This window comes from Monodon monoceros, unplaced genomic scaffold (genome assembly GCF_005190385.1).
Source record: "Monodon monoceros isolate NGI ecotype Baffin Bay Population unplaced genomic scaffold, NGI_Narwhal_1 Super_Scaffold_15, whole genome shotgun sequence".
In the NCBI taxonomy this organism is placed as follows: domain Eukaryota; kingdom Metazoa; phylum Chordata; class Mammalia; order Artiodactyla; family Monodontidae; genus Monodon; species Monodon monoceros.
In genome coordinates, this window is record NW_021703771.1 from 38,843,724 (window position 1) to 38,865,800 (window position 22,077).

The 22,077-nt window shown below is 43.5% G+C and overlaps 1 protein-coding gene across 3 annotated transcripts in view; it reads left to right on the forward strand.

Annotated features, from left to right (window-relative positions):
* Positions 1-1,974: 1,974 nt before the first annotated feature.
* Positions 1,975-22,077, forward strand: part of ARMC2 (armadillo repeat containing 2) — a 107,072-nt gene continuing 86,969 nt past the window's right edge. Inside the window, exons 1-4 of one of the 3 annotated variants that reach the window (XM_029223363.1) lie at positions 1,975-2,070; positions 8,381-8,641; positions 9,125-9,197; positions 17,272-17,443. In XM_029223363.1, coding sequence (XP_029079196.1) covers positions 8,424-8,641; positions 9,125-9,197; positions 17,272-17,443 — 463 coding nt within the window. In that variant the 5' untranslated portion in view covers positions 1,975-2,070; positions 8,381-8,423. Of the gene's footprint in view, positions 2,118-8,380; positions 8,642-9,124; positions 9,198-17,271; positions 17,444-22,077 lie in introns of those variants that run through there. The other 2 variants (XM_029223364.1, XM_029223365.1) reach the window with 2 other exon arrangements.

Below are 22,077 nucleotides of genomic sequence, written 5' to 3' on the forward strand. Positions count from 1 at the left end.
GCATGGACCTGCACTCTCAGAGTCTCAGGGGCAAGAGATGTGTGAGATTTCCCTGGGACAAGATGTGGGGCCATCTTGGGATCCATCTGAAGGGTCTGGAGTGAACCCTGGATTTCTAGGGGATGGGGAGGAGTTACAAGCAACCAATAGAATAGTACTGCACCCACCCAGAGTCTCAGGGAGAGAGGTCCCCATTAACAGGAAACTCTGAAGGACTCAGGAAAGACCCATGTGGGTTGCTTTAATCACAGGCCAGGCACAGCAAGCTCAAAGCCATCAGCTCCAAGAACGAGTGCTCTAGCTCTTGGCTTCTCCTTTCCCAACTTCCTGCCCACCTCCACCCAGGCTGGGTCTTAAGGAGCCTCTATTCAATGGGGAAGTGGTGAGCCTAAGCCAATCGCATCCCCTCTGGGAAAGCCAATTACAGACCTTAAGCCTGAGAAGGGAAGAGAGTGATGAGGCCTTACTTCCAAGTTAAGTTTGATGCATTTGTTTATATCTTGTACCCCACATTAGAATTTTGGAACGAAGCTGTGGTTGAGACTTAGTTACTAGAGGACTATCAGTTATCTATAAATGAGCAGAAAATACAACTCTACCCAGCTTTCCATCCAGGGGCAGGGGAAGATAACCAACACTGAATATGTTTTTAAGTGGCAGTGAGACACAAAACTAAAGTAGCATTTGGGTCATATCTCACAAGTTGTGAACTCAAAGTACTAGTTATGGTTTATATTAAATGGGCAAAAGTCCCTTTGCACAATAGAGTCCAATGGCCAGTAAAAGGGACTTGATATGATAATTCAGGTCGAGTCACTAGAAAAGATTTCAACCCTGAAGAACGCAAATGCTTTGTTTCAGGCCCTAAAATTACCCAGTAATCTAATAAGTATTTATTGTTTGTTATATGTGAAATCCTGTTGGGTACTTTGAAGAATAATTAGATTCCTTTAGTTCAGGTTAGTATCATTTCCCACCTAACACCATGCCTTACGCATAGTAAGTGCTCAAAAATATTTTCAATTTAATTATTCTTTACAAGATACTTAGCACCAAGGGATGTGGCATTTTTCCAATGTTGACAACAACACTTCAGCTGAAAAATCCCCATATTTATAAAATGTGGTGCAATCCTGAATGGAGAGTGATTATGGTCTCACTTGTATTTAACACTGTAAAGTGTTGCTGAATGGTCTAACAGGAGAGAACAGAATTTAAACCAGAAACATATAAATGGGGTTCTTCTGCCAGTCAACTGTGATAATGCAGTAGGAGCAAAAAATGGCTGCTGATGGGAGGCCTAGACCTGAATCTACCGCTGTCACTCACTAGACCTCAGACCCCGATTTTGTTTCCTGTGAATGGGGATGCCAGGCTGGCTACCTCAGAGTGCCAGGGACGCTCAAAAAGATACTATACAGTGAAATACTCTTTGTAAACTCTAAAGTGCTTCACAAGTGCAAGGTCTTAATAATAGCAACAGTTTAACATTCGTTGACTGCCACATGCATAGCACTTTAAATCTGTTTTCTCATTCAATCTTCACAACCACCCCAAGACCTAGCTAGGTACTTTTATTCCCTCGATTTTACAGATGAGGAGAGACTGAGAGGGTTAAACAACTAGTTCAAGATTATACTGAACCGCAACTTGAACCAGTAAATCCTGAATCTTACTCCTAAACACTAAGCCGCTGTCCTGCTTATTGCGATTTAATACAGGCGCTGATATCTCATAGGGGCTCAATAAACGCGGTTCCGTAAATTGCTGATTTAAAAGCAGACGCCTTCCCACCCCCGCTCTTCCAAGCTTACCGGTCGCCCTTTCTCGCAGCACCTGATGCTCGTACTCCCGGCCACGGGCCCTCGCCCACGCTCCTCCCACTCCCCGCCTGCTGGCGCCCACGCCTCAGTGTTTCTACGCATGCGTTGGGGAGACCTGCGCAAGTCCAGTGGCCCAGCGGGGGCTGAGGGACCTCTCAGACCCTCCTCGCCCGGCCCCACCTTGCTGGGCCCCGCCTGCTCTCGGTGGCTGCTGCTGCCGCCGTCGCCGTCTGGGGAAAGCTGGAGGGTGAGCTGAATCTCCGCAGTTGTCACTGTCTCCACCGCTACCTACAGGTGCTTTGGGTCTGGCCGGAAGCCCCCTTCCCTGCGCCCACTCCCAACTCATTCCCTGGCCCACTCCGCCTGTCCAGCAGCTTCCTGGCTCTGCAGGGAGGCGGCCTGGGCGTCCCGGGTAAATAGTTTGTGTACGGTTACCATGGAGACACTGGCCGGCCCGGCCGAGCGGGCGAGCCAGCAGGCTGGCTAGCTGGCTGGCGGGCAGAGTGAAGATGCTGTTGCGCTCTGCTCTGGCCTGGACCGGTGGAGGAGGGGTATTGCCGGGAGTGGGGAAGCCGCTGTCTGCGTGGGAGGTGAGGCGTCCCCCGCCGGTTCACCCGGCACCCCTCCTGCTGTCGTCCGCCTTCTGTTCCTGTATGGGGAGAGAGGTGATGAGAGTGCCCTGTGCACGCCTGTCGGGGTCGGGCCGCGGCTGTCTTTATTTCTATACACTGAGCATTTAGCCAAGCGCGTGGTGCTTAGTAGAAACTCAGTAGTATTTGTTGAATGAGAGTGATAGACTGAGGGACTTTGTTTAGGCATACAGTGACCTTGTCACACACATTGTATCTGGGCTCCTCTAGGCAATACATAGGGTCCTTTTTTTTTTTTTTTTTGCGGTACGCGGGCCTCTCACTGTTGTGGCCTCTCCCGTTGCGGAGCACAGGCTCCGTGGCCATGGCTCACGGGCCCAGCCGCTCCGCGGCACGCGGCATCCTCCCGGACCGGGGCACGAACCCGCGTCCCCCTGCATCGGCAGGCGGACTCTCAACCACTGCGCCACCAGGGAAGCCCCAATACATAGGGTCTTAATAAATAAGTGTATATGTAACAATATGCACTAAAATATATTGTACATACATATAATGCCTTTTATAATCCATTCCTATGAGTATCACAGCACATCTTCCATCTCACCCTGATTTAGAATTATTTTACTTGGTAGAAAAGCAAGTACCACTCTTTATTTGTATCCTATTTTGTGAATCTATAAAATTCTGATCAGTTGTTTGACATAGCTGATATTCAGTAAGATACTTAAGATTCTTTTTTCACAAAGCAAAACACCCTGGTTTAAATTTTAAAACTTATAAAACGTATGACAACACTGAACAAATGTCATTTCCTTTCTTTGCAATTTCTTTTTTTTTCAATGCAGCTTTTCATTCATGAGTAAATTTTTTGTTGTATCCTTTTATCACACAGTGCTTGGACAGTATTTAATGTTTTTTAAGGGCCAGGCACCGTGCTAAAGCCCTTTACATTAATTTTGTCATTTAATTCTCAAAACAATCCTATGAAGCAATTACTACGCACTTTTTACAGCTGAAGAAACTGAGGCTTAGAGATGTTAGAAGCCTTGCCCGAGGTTACATAGCTGCACATTGTCAGATTATTTGAACCTTTACTCCAGCATCTAAGCATTTAATCACTGCTTCTTTGGATACTCATATTAACACGAAAGTCATTCAGAATCATGGTAAGGGTCTTGAGTATTTGATTTGCAGGAAAAAGAGTATGGAGATGGCCAGTCTTTCCCCTGTTGCAAGCATCCTGATAGTGCCGTCTTACATTTAGCAAGAAGCCTGTTTCAGATGACTGTTAGCAGCAGAGGTAAAGACAGATCTTTATAATTAGGTATAAACTTATAAATGACAACGCACAACTTTTCCCCTAACCAATAAGAAATATTTTGTTTGAAAAGGCCGCCAGTTTCAAATTTCCTACCGCTGGTGGTGGTCATCCGCTAGAGGTCCTGTGGACATCATAAACTCAAGACAGTGATGCAAGACAGAACTCAGCTGCTTCTTTCCCTTCAAAGTGCACATCCCCTCCTGTTTTCTTTTATTTTTTTAAAAAAATATTTATTTATTTGGCTGTGCTGGGTCCTGCGACATGCGGGTTCTAGTTCCCCGACCAGGGATCGAACCCAGGCCCCCTGCATTGGAAGTGTGGAGTCTTAATCACTGGACCACCAGGGAAGTCCCTCCTCCTGTTTTTTTTTTTTTTTTTTTTTTTTTTGTGGTACGTGGGCCTCTCACTGTTGTGGCCTCTCACTGTTGTGGAGCAACAGGCTCTGGACGCGCAGGCTCAGCGGCCATGGCTCACGGGCCCAGCCGCTCCGTGGCATGTGGGATCTTCCCGGACCGGGGCACGAGCCCGTGTCCCCTGCATCGGCAGGCGGACTGTAAACCACTGCGCCACCAGGGAAGCCCCTCCTGTTTTCTTTTAAAAGGTCACCTTGCCCTCCCAACCTCCCTAAGTTTACATACCCAGTGTCACCTCTGCCCCCTTCCTGCCCTCTCAGATGCCAAATCCTGTTGGTTCTTGTGTTCTTGGTGCACCTTACTTGTTCTCATCTCTCTTCTTACTCTATTTCACCTTCACTCCTATGCTTCGGGCTTTCAGTGCCCCATCCACTAATCACAGCATTTATCAAGTCTTACTCCATGCCGGGCAACTTGAAGTGAAAGCAAGAAAGCAAAAAGGGGCTAAATTTGATCTCATATTACCCCATGGCATCAAGAATCAGATGCCATTTGAAATAAAGTCCCATGTGCTTTCTTAATCCACTGTAACAAATGCCTCCAATTCAGAAGCCATGCAGCCTTCATCTGGATATTTTCTAGCTTGGGTCTGTATTTGAAAATGGAGTCCAGCGATTACACAAATGCTGACTTTAAGCTGTACTTCATGTGAAGAGCTAAGGCTCAGAGTCTGGTGGGGCAACACCAGGTGCGTGGGCAATTCTAACCCAGTGAGGGGTGGGGTGTGCTAACAGAGACCACGGGGGACCTTGCAGAGTATGGCGGAGGGACACCTAGTTGAGGGTGGGAGAGGCATGTCCAGGAAAGCTTTCTTGAGGACCTCTAAGAGTTAGCTGGGTGGTTATATAAAAACTGCCTGATCTTGTCCCTTCTAGTTTTTTCCATCCTGCCCATTCCTGCCATCACATCATGCCTCAACATCTTTTAATTTGCTTATCAGCTTGTATTTACGTTCCTGACCCGCCATTCAGTTCTGTCTCTGCTACAACTCCAGTTTTCATTTCCAGAGCTCCTTCCTCTCCAGCGCACACCCCATATGTCCTTGATACTCTGCCTTGCCTCACTCATTGACTTGGCTGGAAATTCCTCCTCTATTCCAGCCCCAGTGTCAGCCATTGTCATTTGTTCAAATTCAGACCATTTTCCAGAACCTAGCTCAAGCATCACCTCCTCTAGGATGTCTGCCTGACACCTCCCAATCAGAAATCCCTTTCTCTTTCATAATCACGTGGTAGTTTATCTCTATTTTTTGTATTGCCCCCATCAGTTTCTACCTTGTATTAAAAGCAGGTGGGTACAAGCAGGACTGATACCCAGCTGGTTCACACCAAGAAAGCTGCTCTACTTGTGAAAACACCGGCATGTTTCTATATTGGTGTGTAAATAGCTGTAGCCCCAGGGCCTCTGAGTCCCCACCTTCCATCACCCCATCCAGTGGGTAATAGTTTCAATATCAGCCCTGGGCGTATGTCTTAGGTTGTGTGTGTGCGTGTGTGTGCATGCTGTTGCTTAAGACTTTATCCGCCTCATAGAGTTAATTGAGATGATGTACTTGGGAGTACTTAGCACATTGCTTGGTATTAAAGTAAATGTTGAATAGCATTAGTGGTCGGTCCTTGCCTGAGAGTGAAGACGGTGAAGTCTGTGTCCCCAGAGGTCCAAGGGGAGGAAACAGTTCATCTATCCTAGCTGAATGGATTTGTTCCAGTTGTCAGGAGAATTTTTGTAAAGTTAAAATTTCTGTGATACTATTGTGTTATTGTGTTATGGTTCAGGCATACTTTACTATAAATAGACAAGCTTTCAAACTCTGATCGTTTTTTAAATTGGCAAAAACCATCTCTAATAAGAATTTGTAATGTAATAATTATAAAGAAAATACTCCCCCCCTGAAAAAACCCCCACTTCTAACTCAGTTCACTTGCATTATTGAACATTTCCATGTTTGAATTAGTTACTAATATATTAATATTGATATGATAATAGATTAACTGAGCAGATACTACATTATTGAAACAGTTTCTCACAATATAGCTGCTAAAGTGGGATTTGCGGGGAAGAGAGAGGCAAAGGGAGAAAGTTGTGTTAGAATTTGTGGTAAAAATTTACAGACGAAAAGTTTTTTAAACCCGTTATGTACATGGTTTCCAGCAGTTATTTGATCAATCTAAACTCCTGTATGCTCAAATAATTTACAGAGGTCTTAGAATTTGACCTCCTTCATTACTCTATGAAAGGGTATAGTTTTCAATGTAAACTAAAATACAGCCAAGGACAACCTTAGTCAGGAATGATGGTCCATTATTACTCATCCAAAGCACATTCTCTAATCTTAATTAGTTTTGCCAGATCACCTTTGGACATCCCTAAACTTATTAGTGCCGTGTGGGGCTAAGGCATCACAAACCTCATTTGGTCTTTGGAAGAAACTTGTTCATTGTACTGAGATGTCTTTTTTTCTTACTTCAGTGGGCCTTTTAAAAGCAAACCAGCAAACAAACTTGCCATGGACACTGAAGTTAGATGTTGTGGTTCTGAATTTGTATTATTATGCATCAAAAAATTATATATATATATATACACATATATATAGTGTGTATGAAACACTTTATATTTATTTTTAATAATATTGAATATTTTTTAGGAAAGAGGATATCATATCATATTAGAAGTAAATGTACCAGGCCTGCCACAGTTTTTGTTGATTGTTCTAATGTACATAATTCCGGAGACCTTGTTTAAATTGGAACTCCTATATCAAAAATTCCTAGAATAGTGTTGCTTATCTAGTAATTTATTACTGTTTTACTTCAATACCTGGCCTTTCCATGTGAAAGGAACAGCATATTGTTTGCAGTTATCATATTCTTTTCCTCAAAAACTCTTATGGAGGGTAGAACTAAACAAATGTTCTTGTTGTCTGTTGTTAAGTGACACCTTAATGTATAGAATCATAATACAGTTAAGTCCTCTTTAGTTGTCTAAGGAATCACCTGTAGATTCTACTTACAAAAATGGTGTCTTTTTAGTTTCCTTGGGCATATGTCACAAAACTTTTTTCTTTTTCGCAGAAGTTATTCTAAAATTGGGCAACTGAGATATATGAATAATTTACAGACCTCAGTCTCCGTGGAGATACAACATTTTTTTTTAATGAACACTGAATGTACTGATTAGAATTAAGTTTTTAAAATCTCGACTATTTTAAAGTGTAGAGCTGTCAGAGGTGTGTTGCCAGGTTAGCCAGGCCTCCATGGGCACACGAGCGTAAAGAAGGATCTGCATTCTCATGGCCCTTATGCGTGACTTTAACTTTTTAACCGAGGGCGGTGGCCTGGGAAAGAATCATTTGATATCGATATTTGGTATTTATTCATGTAGGACATTATCTCAAATTGAAGGTGATTTGAATCAACTCATTCAAATATATCTTAGGCAAATGTAAGGCTGAACCTTTCTCTGAGGCTACATTTATAAAAGCTACATTTTTAAAAATGTACATTTATGAAAGCTGATATAGTTTGGATAGAGGCCCCATCTGACTGACTTTAATCTTTTTTTTTTTTTTTTTTTTTTTGCGGTATGCGGGCCTCTCACTGTTGTGGCCTCTCCCGTTGCGGAGCACAGGCTCCGGACGCGCAGGCTCAACGGCCATGGCTCACGGGCCCAGCCGCTCTGCAGCATGTGGGATCTTCCCGGACCAGGGCACGAACCCGTGTCCCCTGCATCGGCAGGTGGACTCTCAACCACTGCGCCACCAGGGAAGCCCTAACTTTAATCTTATACTAGCATTTTATGTGGAGGGCAGTGGGAAAAAAAAGGGAAACTTCAGTTAAACATTTTAGCAGAACCCCTCTGCCCTGCCACCCAGTGTGTTTTTTATAGATTGGAGACTATGAGATGGTTTTCCCTTCCTGGGGTGTCTTCTTTCACGATTTATCCTCTTTCTCTCCAGGTTTAGCTTTCACTCTAGGTCTCTTCCCTGCACGTCATTTCCCTTAATCGCATGTATTCCCAAAAGCATCACTGTGCACGTCAACCTATTTTTTTGGAAGCTCTTTTCCCTTCCTGATCTTCTAAGTGTAACTGCGTGGTAGGTTTTTAATTAAAAGTTGTGATTTTTTTTTCAAGTTTAATATACAGGAATGGTTTAAGTATGTATGGTTGGGTTTGAGCACTCCTTTTTAAATGACTGGATGAAAATAGTTGATATTTTGTACCCTATATTTGCAGGGTGTGGTGTCTACCTGAAGAACACTGCACTTTAAAAGGAAAGATGCTGTCTCCAAATGATAAAAAGTTAGAAAAGCTAGATCCGTTTTACCGACCTTCAGTGTCCGAGCAGAAGACTAGTGCAGAAATCATAAGTGAAGCACGAAATGCCTTAAGAACTGTTAGGACCCAAAGACCATTTACACCACGGGAAGACCAAAGAAAACTATTTGGACGTGCATCTTCAAGAACACCAGAAAATAGACCCCCATCTTCCTTCAGGTATTTAAAATTTCTCTTGCCTATACACTCAAGTATATATATGTATGAAGATGACGTTTTCCCTTAATTCTAGTTATAGATAGTTGCTTTTCTAAGTGTGATTTCTGCTAATTATACCTGTTATATCTGTTCAGGATTTCTAAAGATATTTCGAGACCTTGGGTCCAAGAAGTTGCTTTGGTTTGAAATGGTTAATAATGATTGTCATACCAACTTTATAAGTGATATGAACAAAGTTTTTAAAAAAATTACAGTATACATTCCTTCTTTTCATTATTCAATATTTACAATCCTCCTAAAAGCAAGAAAAGAGTTGTTAATAAAATGTTTAAAGTACTATGATTTTTAAAAATCGTTTCTTCCTTAAGGCTTATGCATTGAATGCTTTTACTTGTTTGGGGTCTAGAGTTAGCTAACATATACTAGAAATTTTAAAAAATGATTCTTTACAAACTAACACTTCTATTCTGTCTCCTATGCTAGCGTCCATGCATCCAGTTTTGAGTCCTCTGATTCCAGGCCCATCTTTGGCACACGTCTCAGTCCACTAGAGCTTGTGAGTACTTTATATTACCACGGGTGCTATGAAATGGCATTGGCCCTAGTACTTGGAATCAGCACTTCTATATGCTAAGAAAATGATCACATAGACCTAAATGTATTAATAATTTAATATGAAAGCAAATTCTTTTATACTTTTTCAAATATAATGGTTTGTATATAATGAAACACGTTTATTATTCACCTATAGTTTCATAACAAAGAAGAATTTTAGAGATATATAGTAACTTGGCAAACAGAAATGTTTCACAGTATCTTTTAAATTATGCATATGTATTTTATTTTCAGTAGTTACATATACAAATAAATTATAGATGCATGTACATAATCAAAGATTTGTTACCAAGAAAACCCTCCAGCAGTCTTCCATCCCCTTATTTTTCATTCTCCACTCCCCAGTGGCTCTCACTTTAAACTCTTTTGGCACATTCTTTTGGTATTTACATCCAAATTTTTAAATAATACAGTGTCTTGCCGCTCTCTGACTTAGGAGCTTGAGGAATTATCTAATGACTTCCTGCTAGGGAAGATGAAGATTTAACCCTTGTCTGTCTTCCCACACACCTCCTCACAACACATTCACCCTTTCTGTCCCCACTGCTACTCCCAGTATAGATATATCGTAACTTTGGTTAGATCCCTTGTCCCTGAGTGTGATTATATAAATTCTGTTTATAGCTGAGCCTTGAACTAGTGATGATTAATGATGATTACTTCTCCTTCCCTGCACCACTCTTTGTCTTCCCTGGTGTTAATAATTGCCTTGCTCTTTTAGTTTTGTATTATTATTGTTTCAACTCCAAACTCTTCTCCAGTGGCCTAAATTTCCTTCATATATTCAGACACATGAGGTATTGATTCATCTCCTTGGAGAACTTTTCACACTCCCTCCTGGACCACTTGCCCTGGGCATCTGCACACAGCTTGCTACTCCTTCCTGTACTGGTTTTGTATTTCCTGTATCCCAAGTCCTCCTTTTTCTTGATTTACTCTTGTTTTAGCAGAGTACTCCCTCCAATACCTTCTTGAGAAAGGGTGTATGGGAAATGAATTATTTGAGACCTTGACTGCTGTTTTTTCTCTCTGGAAGTTTATAGGATTTTTTCTTTTTGTTCCCAGTGTTCTGAAATGTCCTGATGCTGAGCACTTTCAATGTGAAATCTTGTACCCTTCAGCTCTGGGAAATGTCCTTGAATCATTTTGATGTGTCTTCCCCTCTTTTCTGTTCTTTTTGCCCTTTCTGGAATTTATTATTCGGATATAGGATCCCCTGGACTGGCCCTTCAATGTTCTTATTTTCTCTTTTCTGGTTCTCATCATTTTTTGGATGAGGCTTTATCTTCTAATCCTTTTATTGAGTCCTTTTCATTTCTGCTATGATATTTTTAATTTCCTAAAGCTTTTCCCCCTCTAAATTATCTTTTTTTAAATATACAGTATTCTGTTCTTATTTAATGGTTGCCGCATCTTATCTCAGTATATTAATGGTAGTTTTGATTTTTTAATTGTTTTCTTCTTTTAAAATCTCTGTTGCTTTTGTGTATGTTGGGGGGAGGGCTTGAAAAAGAGAAATTTATTTTCTCACAGTTCTGAAGATTAGAAGTTCAAGATCAAGCTGGCAGCAGGGTTGATTTCTTCTCAGATCTTTCTCCTTGGCTTATAGATGGCCATCTTCTTCCTGTGTCGTCACATGGTCTGTCCTCTGTGTCTCTGTTGCAGTTTTATATTTGCCTTGGTCTCTCTTTTTTTCGTAAGAGACTCTCCTCTGATAGCTCACGCTGCTTGTTTGGCTGTTCTTATTTGAGAGTGGAAGCATGTGGAATGGATTGGTCAACCCACAGGTGATACCTACCCAAACCTACATTTAGGGGGATTTGGCTGGGCTGTGTTGTTTGTGAGACCCTCAATAGCAATATCTTTAGGGCTTTCCTTGTGGGCTGCTCAATGCTCTGTAGAATATCTCTTGGAGGATAAAGACTGGTTGCTAACTGTTGGGCTGCACCCTGCAGGCCTGCAACGCCTGCGCTTGCCCAGCTTTAAGACTGAAGAAAGAGCCCAGAGTCGGCAATAGAGACATCAATTATAGGGGGCAGTTTCTCTGACTCATTAGTTACCAGGGGAACCAGCAGGGGTGCATGCCCTTCACTCCCCCTTTGATAAGCTATCAGGTGGAGATGTTCTGATCTAAAGACTAGAACAGTCACCAGCTGGGTCAGGGGCGAATATGTCGGAAGGTCAGTCATGTGAGTAGGGTTTAGGTGAAGCAGGTGCTGCTCATGCAGGGGATGTACAGAGAGCAAGAGATGAGTCATTTTGAGTGGCCTGACCATACGTACACTGACTTCTAGGAGCCAGGAGGAAGAAGGTAGGAATGCCTAGCATTCGGTATGTAGATATTCAGTTAACATCTATGTTTACATTAAGTACCCTGACTCTTGACTGTGCCTGGTTAGCCTGATTCAGAGACCCTCTGTTTCATCCTCTCCGAAGAACACACTCCCCATCTAATCCTGGGTTCAGTAGCCTGACTGCGTAGAGCTGGGAGGGAAGGAGTTACACAGACTTTCAACCAATTTTCCTTAGGCACCCCTGCCTTTATGCCCCTGCTACCGCAAGTACCTGGTGATACCAGTTCCTTAGACTTTCATGGAACTGGGGCGTCAGTCAAGCTGCTTCTCAATTTTTATTACTGTTTATGTGTGTGTATGTTTGTGTGTGCATATGTTTGGGGGCATTTTGGTTTTTGCGGTACGCGGGCCTCTCACTGTTGTGGTCTCTCCCGCTGCGGAGCACAGGCTCCGGATGTGCAGGCTCAGCGGCCACGGCTCACGGGCCCAGCCGCTGCGTGGCACGTAGGACCTTCCCGGACCGGGGCACGAACCCGTGTCCCCTGCATCGGCAGGCGGACTCTCAACCACTGCGCCACCAGGGAAGCCCCGTATGTTTGTTTTTGATGAACTATTTTAAAGTAAGTTGTAGCCCTTATAAGACTTTTTCCACAAAAATGTAAGCATGCATCTCATATTAACAGGGACAGTCTCCTACACCACAATGCTATCATCACAGATCAGAAAATTAACATTACTCAGTAGTATCATTTAATGTATAGTCCATGCCCAAATCACCCCGATTGTTTCAAAATGCATCATATATTCCCAAAGTACTCATCAAAATGCCTCTGTGAGGAAGATTATACTTGTTCTTATATTGCAGATGACAAAAATAAGATTCCAAAATAGGAAGCATGAACCAGTGTGCAGTAAGTATTGTATTTTGTCAGCCATCGTTGACGTATGGCTTCTTGTACCTACAGCCTTGGAAACCACTTGGGTTTTGAGCCAGCAACAGCAAGAGGGCCCCCGGTTTAGCAGCCCAGTAGGTCTGACTTGCTGAAGAGTGGCTCTCCATTCTACAGTTCTGTCGTTTGACTCCTATGCTTTGTTTTTAATATTGCTGTAATTTGGGGGGACTCACTCTTTCCTAAAAATCTAAATTTCTAGAGTTCACATGGTACCTGTCAAAGTATAGTTCTTGGACTGCAGGATTAGGTGTTAGGCAAAGCTAATGTTGGCATTTGCCTCTGTTTAGGATCACTGCAGTTAAATTTCTTTACTGCGGAATGGTTGGGTGCTATGTGCAAATCAGGCTAAGAATAACTCCGTTGGTTTGAGTTTTTTTGTTAGAGTGGATTATTTAAGGGTCTCAGGTATATTTCGTTTTAAACCATAATTAAAGTTTGGAGCTCCCAGTCAAAAAAACCTGAAAGTGGCCTCATAACTACCTCCCCTTCCACCTTTTCTCCTCCTTTCCACTAGACCTTTTAAAGAACCCTTTGACTCTGGTGACCACTAAATTGACAAAGAGGGGAGATCAGGGGCAATGGGAGCCCAGGGAGAGGGAGGGAGGTAACGACCCCTAGAGGGTGGGGGAGGGGTAGTACATACTTAAGTCCCTTAAGGATGCAGGTGCTGAAAGAATTTGTGAAGACCTAAACAATTGAATTTCAGCACTTTTTGGATCTGGGACACTTTCTCAGGCTGGTTTGCCTTTTAATAGTTCCTCGTGCAGCAGTCAGGCAGGGAGGAGGGACCCATTCCAGCTCCTACATTTAACAAATCCTCTCAACTCTTTACACCTGTAGGCTGACAGCTCTCTCTGTCCCCTCCCCGCCCACCCCCTCCCCTTATCGGCCTGTGCTCCTCCCACAGCCTCCAGCAGGTGTGGGCTGCCTACACTTAGAAGCGCCCTGGGCTTCTGAGAATGACAGGAGAACTGACACTCCTGGTCCCGGCTCACCAGGGTTCCCGTTAGCACCTGTAATCTTATAAGTCAGGGGAAAGCACTGCAGTTTGCAGTCTGCCATGAGCATTTATATCCACCTTCTATGTAGGTGTGCCGTGCACAGCTTTCTCTTTCTCAGCAGCTCTCCCCCTTCCCACGACAGCTCTGAGACGTGGGGCTGTTGTGTAGTGATAGTTATTTCCATTCTGCCACTCGGGTTAGTTAGCTGATGTTCCGATTTACAGGGTTGTATAAAGTAGGAAAAGAGATTGAGGAAATAGGAAGTTTTGTTTTTCATCATTATCATTGTCAAAACAGAGTTCTCCTTATGTTTCTGAAACTTACAAAGCCTAGTTATTTAAGCTCCAAGTATTTTTTTTTTTTTTTGGCTGCACCATGCGGCATGTGGGATCTTAGTTCCCCGACCAGGGATGGAACCCGTGCCCCCTGCAGTGGAAGCATGGAGTCTTAACCACTGGACCACCAGGGAAGTCCCCAGGTATTATTATTAATTAAACTTTTTATTGACATACTGAAAAGACACATCATAAGAGTACAGCTTGATAAATTTACGCAAACTCCGCAGACTCGGTAACCAGCATTGAAGAAGAAAGAAACAGGCCATTACCAGCGCCCCAGAAACCACCTTCCCAGGGTGACCACCGTCCTGACTTCTCACAGCATAGATTAGTTTCAGCCCGTTTTTGTGTTTTATAGGAACCAAGTTCCAAGTATTTGACAAGTAAAACAAAACTGAATATATTTTTTAAAAAAAGGGACTTAGAAGCCCATATATACCTTTGGACTAGGGGAGGTCCAGGGTAAGAAAGAGCAGAATGCGAATGTCAAAGCAGTGTTTTTTCTTTCACTGTTTCTGAAACGGAAGGGTGACATTACAGCAGTGAATCACATGCTGGGAGTGACAGAGGAGCCCAGAGGACCTGTGGAGAAAATCATAGTAATAGAAATGCACCTACAATTGCCACATCCAAAGAGGTGTGTGTGTGTGTGTGTGTGTGTGTGTGTGTGTGTGTGTGTGTTTTCTGTTGCCTTACAGATTAAATTACAGCAACTTTCTGAGATGGGAGGTCTTGGACCCCCTTTTCCAGTCCTCATGTAGAGTGGGACCCCACCTTCCCAGCTGGTGATCCGGAGGAGCCAGGTCAGAAGCTGGTCAGGGCCCACTGTGCTGGGATGAGAGTCAAGGCCAGCCAGACCCCTTAAGTATTCTAGGGGGTTTGTCTTCATTGATTGGGTTGTTCTATGAAAATAGTCTTTCAGTCTTCAAGGGACTCTAGCAGTTTCCTCTAACAGGACAGATCTTGAAATCTGACTTTTCCAGTACCTTGGTTATATGCCAGTCACTGGCTAGTATTATGACACAAAACTTGAGGGAGGTAAGGTTCTCAAGTGAAGATTTAAACCCACTTGCAACATTCTCTGAATTATAAAATGAAGTGAATTTTACAAGAAAAAATTTTTACTCTTGTGCTTCAAAAAAGCCATTTTGCTCCACAGAGTGAAAGAACATTTTGTAGAACCTGGCGTGATAGAAATTGATGGCTTGTTTCATTTTCCCTTGGAGAATTAAAAGTGCTTCACATGCATCACTTTATATTTTAAGTAGTCCAATGAGGTGTAGGTTTAAATGGGATACATAATTTAGTAAAGGTCCGTAGTAAAATGGAACTAATTTTTTATTATGCAAGCAATGACTAATTTTGCACTAGGAAAATAATGCCTTTTATCAAGGAGCAGTTAAGGGGATTTATCTTGCCATCCAGAGATAATTCGGTTATTCCCTTCTGGGTAAAAATTAGCATTGCAAAACCACATTTTCTATTTTATAAGATCGTTTATTTAGTACCCAAAACATTTCTAATAGTTAGGGCATCTGTAAAAGCAGCCATTTACTTTGTCTGCATTATTATTATTTGGCAGACTTCTCGATCTTTGTTTCAGATGCAAGGTACCTGCAGAGTACAGACATTTTGAGATAAGAAAACCTTGAATCCACATTCAGTATTGAGAAGGTTATACTTATGTATTTCATCTTTCATAATTAAATGTAAAGCACTTATTTGCCTATATCATACTCTTAGATTTTTTTGTTGCTATTAGTTTCATGGCCTAAGTCACATTCTTATGAGTATTTTGCAACAAATTAAGGAGGCTGTAAAGTAAACCGACTCTTTATTGAACAAATATAACATAATTTATACAGATAGATGAGTGTTGTCTCCTTCAGAATAAACCCCTCTGAATTCGGGATCTTTTTTCCAGCAAGGTTGCCTCAGGATCTAGGGCCTTAGCTTTTGAGACTTAAAAGTAACTTGGAACCAAATCTGGTAAATACGTAAAGGGTGAGCAGCTTACCGAGATATGCTAGGGAGGGGGCTAGCATATCTTGAGTCTCCATAAGAAGACTTGTATATACATCAGTGTCCCTGCAAGAAGGGAACTGCTGTCTCCATTTGATAGCTGGGCAAGTTCAAAGAAGTAAATGGCCCACCCAAGTTCACATAACTCGTAAGTGGGTTTGATCTCAGAGTCATTTACTCTTCCTGTCTATTATGCTGATTATTTTATTTATGCTTTTTTAACTGTGTTTAGAAGAATGTATCTCTATAGTCATAAAACCGATTTTTTTTGGGTCTGGTTTATGAACCGTTTACAGATGTAAATGACCAAGAGGATATAAAAACTATTTTGAAAAATGTTACCGTTATTGAAATAAGCAGCTTCTTGAGAGGAGAACACTAATATAGATGTCTGTGTTCTATTAATGTATATGAGAAAATGAGTGAAATTCTGCGTCATATATGATAGAGGACCTCACCCACTTTTCTAAATTATCTGACTTGAATGTCACACTAGATTTTTAAAAAATTTGTTAGTTAACCTACTGGATTGAGAATCACTCACTTCGCACAGTATGTGAGTGACTTGAGGAACTTGAACTTGATTGCTTTTGGCTGGAGAGCCAGAAGCACTTGCTGCATAAGGTCGTGCTTTCATAGACAGATAATCTTGTTGCCTTGGGCCACCAGGCAACACTGAAAGTGGGAGTTTAGGCCCCTGTGAGGCTGCGGCCCCAGGTTGGGTTGGAGGCCACTGCCACCTGGAGGTTAGGCCAGAGGGTGCTCTGGGTGGCACAGTGCTTGGTGCAGGTGGTTTTAAGTCTTTAAGGAACTGGAATTTTGCTAGTAATGTCCCTTTTCTAAGGGTATCAGCCTAGAATTTTTGAGATGTAGCAAATAAAACATTTTCATATCATAAGTCCAAGACTACTTATTGCTCTTCTGTTTTGTGACTTTTTAATCTACATTATTAAAAAAATTTTATATCATTAAAGATACTTCTGTCGAGTCCAAAATATATAAAGGTAGTATTTAAATTCCACACAGTTCTTGGCACATACGGGTGCCCAATAAATGTTTTCTGAGCTGATTCGAACACAAAAATTTACAAAGTATGTTGAATGTACTATACCATATTTTATAGTCTCTTGTAGAGATCTGTTTGCTGGCATGGGTAAACCATTTTTTTTCAAATACACTAAGCAGGACAGTAGAGTATTTCATACAATATAATTGACAAAACAATAAAAAAGTGTTATATACCTAACACATTAAGTAAGGTGGGCCAATGAGACGGAGAACCAGGGGGCTGGGGAGAAGCCAGGCAGGAAGCCCTGTGCTCCTCTGGAAGTGTCAGGGCCAGCTCCGGGTGGTGAGTCTTATTCAAGACAAACTCATGCCAATCATTAAAAAAAAATCTCTTTCCAGAAACCAAAAACTCCAGCATCTCCTGCCACAGAAGAGGATCCCTGCCCTTCCTTTCCAAAACCCCCAGTGGACCCCACGAAGACTAGAAGGATAAGCAGTGCCCGGGCGCGCTTACTCAGGGCGGCCTCGCAGGGGGCTCTTCTGCCAGACATGACCCTTCCTCCTGCTCAGCGTAAGGCCACATAACATCCTTTAAAACCTGGGGGCAAGCATGTTTCTTGAGTTTGCACACAAGAGTTATTTTTATATGATGTTTTTCAAACTGCACATGATTTTTTATGTTAACTTCGTTAATCTTGTGCAAAAGCTGGTTAAGAAACATTTTATGGGTGTTTATTAAAGTTTTTTTAAAAAAAGTTACTTGGGGCTTCCCTGGTGGCGCAGTGGTTGGGGGTCCGCCTGCCGATGCAGGGGACGCGGGTTCGTGCCCCGGTCCGGGAAGATCCCACATGCTGCAGAGCGGCTGGGCCCATGAGCCATGGCCGCTGAGCCTGCACGTCCGGAGCCTGTGCTCCGCAACGAGAGACGCCACAACAGTGAGAGGCCCGCGTACCGCCAAAAAAAAAAAAAAAGAAAAGTTACTTGGTAGAAAAAGAATATTAGGATAAGTGTTCTTTAATGAATGCGTTTACCTATTGATATATTGGAAATCATTTCTAAATTAGAGTTCAAAAAGTTGTTAATTTCATTAGGCGTATTTAAGATTCATATAATGTACGCTAAGCTTAGGTCTTTGAAAATGCCTTTCTGATCCCGTGTGAAAATGTAAGCACAGGTTGAATGGGGCTTATCCTGTGGCCACAGAAGTGCTGGCATGTATCTAAACCTGGAAACAGAGAAGCTAAAAACCTCACATCCTAAGGAATGCCCCCAATAATTGGAATCACCCCCTGTCCAGGGCACACTAAGAGTTTTTCAAACTGTAGGAAATGTCCGATTAGTTGGATGACAATCGATTTAGTGGATCACACCAACATTGAAAACAATGAAGTAGAATAAAATAGAATGGAAAATGTCAGGGCATATTGCAGACAATAAATGTTAGTATGGCTTCAAGGACTTTACTTCAGTCACGTACATGTGTGTTCAGGATCATATTACAAGTTTACTATACATTATATTTATATTACAAATTTATCATTACTATATGTAGCCCCAAAAGTTAGAAATCCACTTTAACAGGGGCTGATAGAATTGGCCCTCCTTCAGTCAACAGGATAGATGAAGAGGAGGGATAGGTTTACACTCAGAGAGAGGAGATAATCTGAAGATGATCCCAAAAGTTACAAGCCACCACCTTAGGATCCTACTTGTTTGACATACAAGCCTTTTCTTTTAATTAGTCACCAACATTTAAATGTAGAAGATTTCATGGAAGAATCTAGATGTATGACTTTTTGTGAAAAATTGGAAGATCTCGCAACGCTGGGCCCGCTTTCTGTGCAGCCCCCATGGGGAGTGATTGAGCTGAGTAGCCCCCAGCCCCATTAGTCCGGGATATGATCTGCAGTCCCCATGTCTCCCCCGCCCACTGCACTCATTTTCCTGTCTGGTCCCTAATGATCCCTGATGCAGCTGAAGAGGTAGAATCAAGGAGAAAGGAAGAGACAGAGACAGCGCAGGGTGTGCGTGCCACACCTCGATGGCGTACGGAGTGTGTAATTAGTCAATCTGCTTTACCTTGATGTCCCAGTTTGTTTCTTTTCTAACAGTCAATCAGGTATTTATTGAGCCCCTACTAACTGCCAGGTGCCAGTCTAGGCCAACAGAGTCCTGCTCTCAAAGAGCTTGTGAGGGGAGACAGGCAATAAACTGGAAAGCCAAGAAGTAAGACAGCAGTTGGGTTCTGAGTGCTAAGAAGAAGGTGAGCTAGATGCTGGGCTAGGGGGTGACTGTGGCAGGAGGAATCGTGTCACCTCTGGAAGGTGTCTTTGAGGAGGTGGCCTCTGAGTTGAAATGTGAATAATGAGGAGAAGGCAGCCGGGTGGAAATCTGTAAACACAGTGCCCAGGCTGAAGCCGAGGCCGGAGATGGGCGCAGACTCGGCTGGTGGACCCCAAGGCCCATGTGGCTGGAAAGGGGAGGGAGCTGAGGACACAGGGCCCATTCAGGGCCGGGCCAGGGGGGACATGGCCAGGACTTTATTCTTTCTGCAGTGAAAAGCCAGGGCAGGGTTTGAGCAAGGGAGAGACATCATCTGATTTGTTTCTTAATAGTAGCTGCACGTTTAGACTCACCCGAGGGACTTTTCAGATGTTGCACCACCAGGGCCCCAGTCAGACCAGTTACATCAGAAAGAATTGGTACTTACGGGAGCTGAGTCCTTGCCAAGGTGAGAGGCAATGGGCTCGGGAGCCACGGTGCAGGGTGAGGTCAGACTCAGATAGGAACAGGGTCACTTCTTGTAAACAGGATGGCAGAGCTGGAGTGAGGGTTGCTGAGCTGTTGTTTATCAGATGTTTTTGCTTCTGAGCCTGAATGCCGCACACATTTAACTCTCGGTGGCTTCCATTTGAAAATCCTGCTGCTTGCTGAGCTGTTGCCATGTATGTGAAGGTGACAGGAGAGACAGATGTTTCCCCAGCAGCCGAGGCATGTCTCTGTTTCTGTTCTTCCATCCACCCTGTTGGCAGTTGCCCCCTTCACCACTCCCATCATCCCTGGGGTCTGCGTCAGCACCCAGGAAACGGAGGCAGTAAAAAGTCATTGTCTTTTAAAAGCACACATCACCCAATTTAAAAAACCATTCTAATGCTCCAGCCTTGGACTCATTTTCCTTTGTACAGGAGCTCCCTGGGCTTGTTTCAGAGTCCCTATTGTTTAGAAAAGGTATCCTTTGTTGGGTAACAGGCTATAAAGGCCTGTGGTGGAGACTGAGACAGAGGGAATGTCCCTGCCCCTGGTGTGAAGTCATTAGTAGCTGACACCTCCCCAGGCAGGGCTGGTTTGGTGCCGTGGCAGGTTTGGAATTCCTGTTTGAAGAAAGTGAAAGAAAAGATGTGTGTCGTCATGTTTGTAGGGCCAGCAGTTTAATCACTTGTGTTCAAATAGGGTTTTTGGCTGGAGGTGACCGTGTTGCTAACGCCCCCCTTGCTCCAGCTGGACGGAGACCTCAGTGCAGGCTCCACCTTCTCACGGTCTCTGTCATCTTAGCCACCGCGGACAGGCTTCCTATGTGGGCTTCCTAAATATCCCCGGGTCCGTATTCTCCATCCCAACACTGCCCCACTGCTTTTATCACCTCTTGCCTTGTCCCTGGTCATCCAGCGCTCCTTTCCTGCTCCACCCTCTGCTCGCTGGGGGGCTGCAGGTGGGTCAGCACAAGGACCCTGGCCCTTGGAGCAGCCAGCAGAACGTGGGCACCAAGCGCCCATGCAGACATGGCTGTGAGCAGCAGCCTTGTCCCTTCATCCCAGTGGGCCATGAAAGATGATGGTTTTCTCTCCGTGTGCCATAAGGGACAAGAGGTCAGGAAGCAAATAAAAATTAGATTTGCATCATCTTCTTGCTGAAAACCTTTCAGAGGGCCCCCCGTGCCTAAAGGAGAGCTTGCCAAACAGTTCCAGGGAACACTTTTGGCAAAAATATTAATAGCTTTTCCTTGGAGGAAGGGTCCTGTGCTCAATCTGTGCCTACTACCCCTCCCTCTTGGAGAGCTACAGTGCACGTGAGCATGTTAAAGGGTGGGGAAGGCCATCTAGTAAAGTCACCTGTTTCATTTAAATTCAGCCCAGCATTTTACAAACCTACTTGACTGTGGAATCTGTCTTTTGGGGAACACAGTTTGGGAAACACCGACCTAGCACAGAAGTTGGCAAACTTCTTCTGTAAAGGGCCAGAGAGTGAATGTTTTAGACCTAGTGGGCCACAGAGTCTCTGTTCAACCTACTCAGCTCTGCCATTGCAGCAGACTGATTTATGGCTGCTAAAATTTGAATTTCATATAATTTTCACATGTTACAAAATATTGTTCTTTTGATTTCTTTTTTTTTTTTTTTTTTGCTCAACCATTTAAAAATATAAAAGCCATTCTTAGCTTGCAGGCTATACAGAAACAGGCGGCAGGCCAGATTTGGTGGGGCTGCAGTTTGCTGACTCCTGGTCCAGGGGATGAAGTCTTCACTGTGCAGCGTGCATAGTTCTGCCCCAGCCTAACATTCCAGGCCCTTCTCGCCCCTCTCCTTTGCCTGCCTACACCCCCTGCCTCTGGTCTGCGCACCAGCAATATGGAACCCTTACAGTTCCCCACACCCATCCTGCTGTTTCATGCCTCATGCAGTCTGCTATATAATTCGCTGGACCCAGGCATAATGAGAATGTGGAGCTCTTTGTTCAAAAATTGTTTAGAATTTCAAGATGGCAACAGCAAATCATTAAACCAAGTTCAAGGCCCTTCTAAGCATGGGGTCCTGCTTGACTGTACAGCTTCGACACACTTGAAGCTGACTCTCACGCCAGACTTTTGTTCCCTTTTCTCAGAACTCTTTTTTGGCCTCCTATTAACCCTTTGGAATGCTTTTCAGGCTCCACCTTCTCTATGAATCTTTCCCTGACCAACTCCAACCCCTCAGCACTCCCCTGCTCTCTTACTCATCCTTACCTGGCGCGGGCCACACTGTACTGAATCTCTGTCTGGACGCATCTGCCTCTCTGTTTCCCCTACTAGACTGAACAACTTCAGTAGGAAAAGGGGTTTTCTCTATTTGAAGCCCGAGAGCATGATACAGGGTGTAGTCTATAGTAAGTGCCAAAGAAAATATCTGTGAAACAGGACAGTTCCTACACGGTAAGGCTACTGGTTGTAGA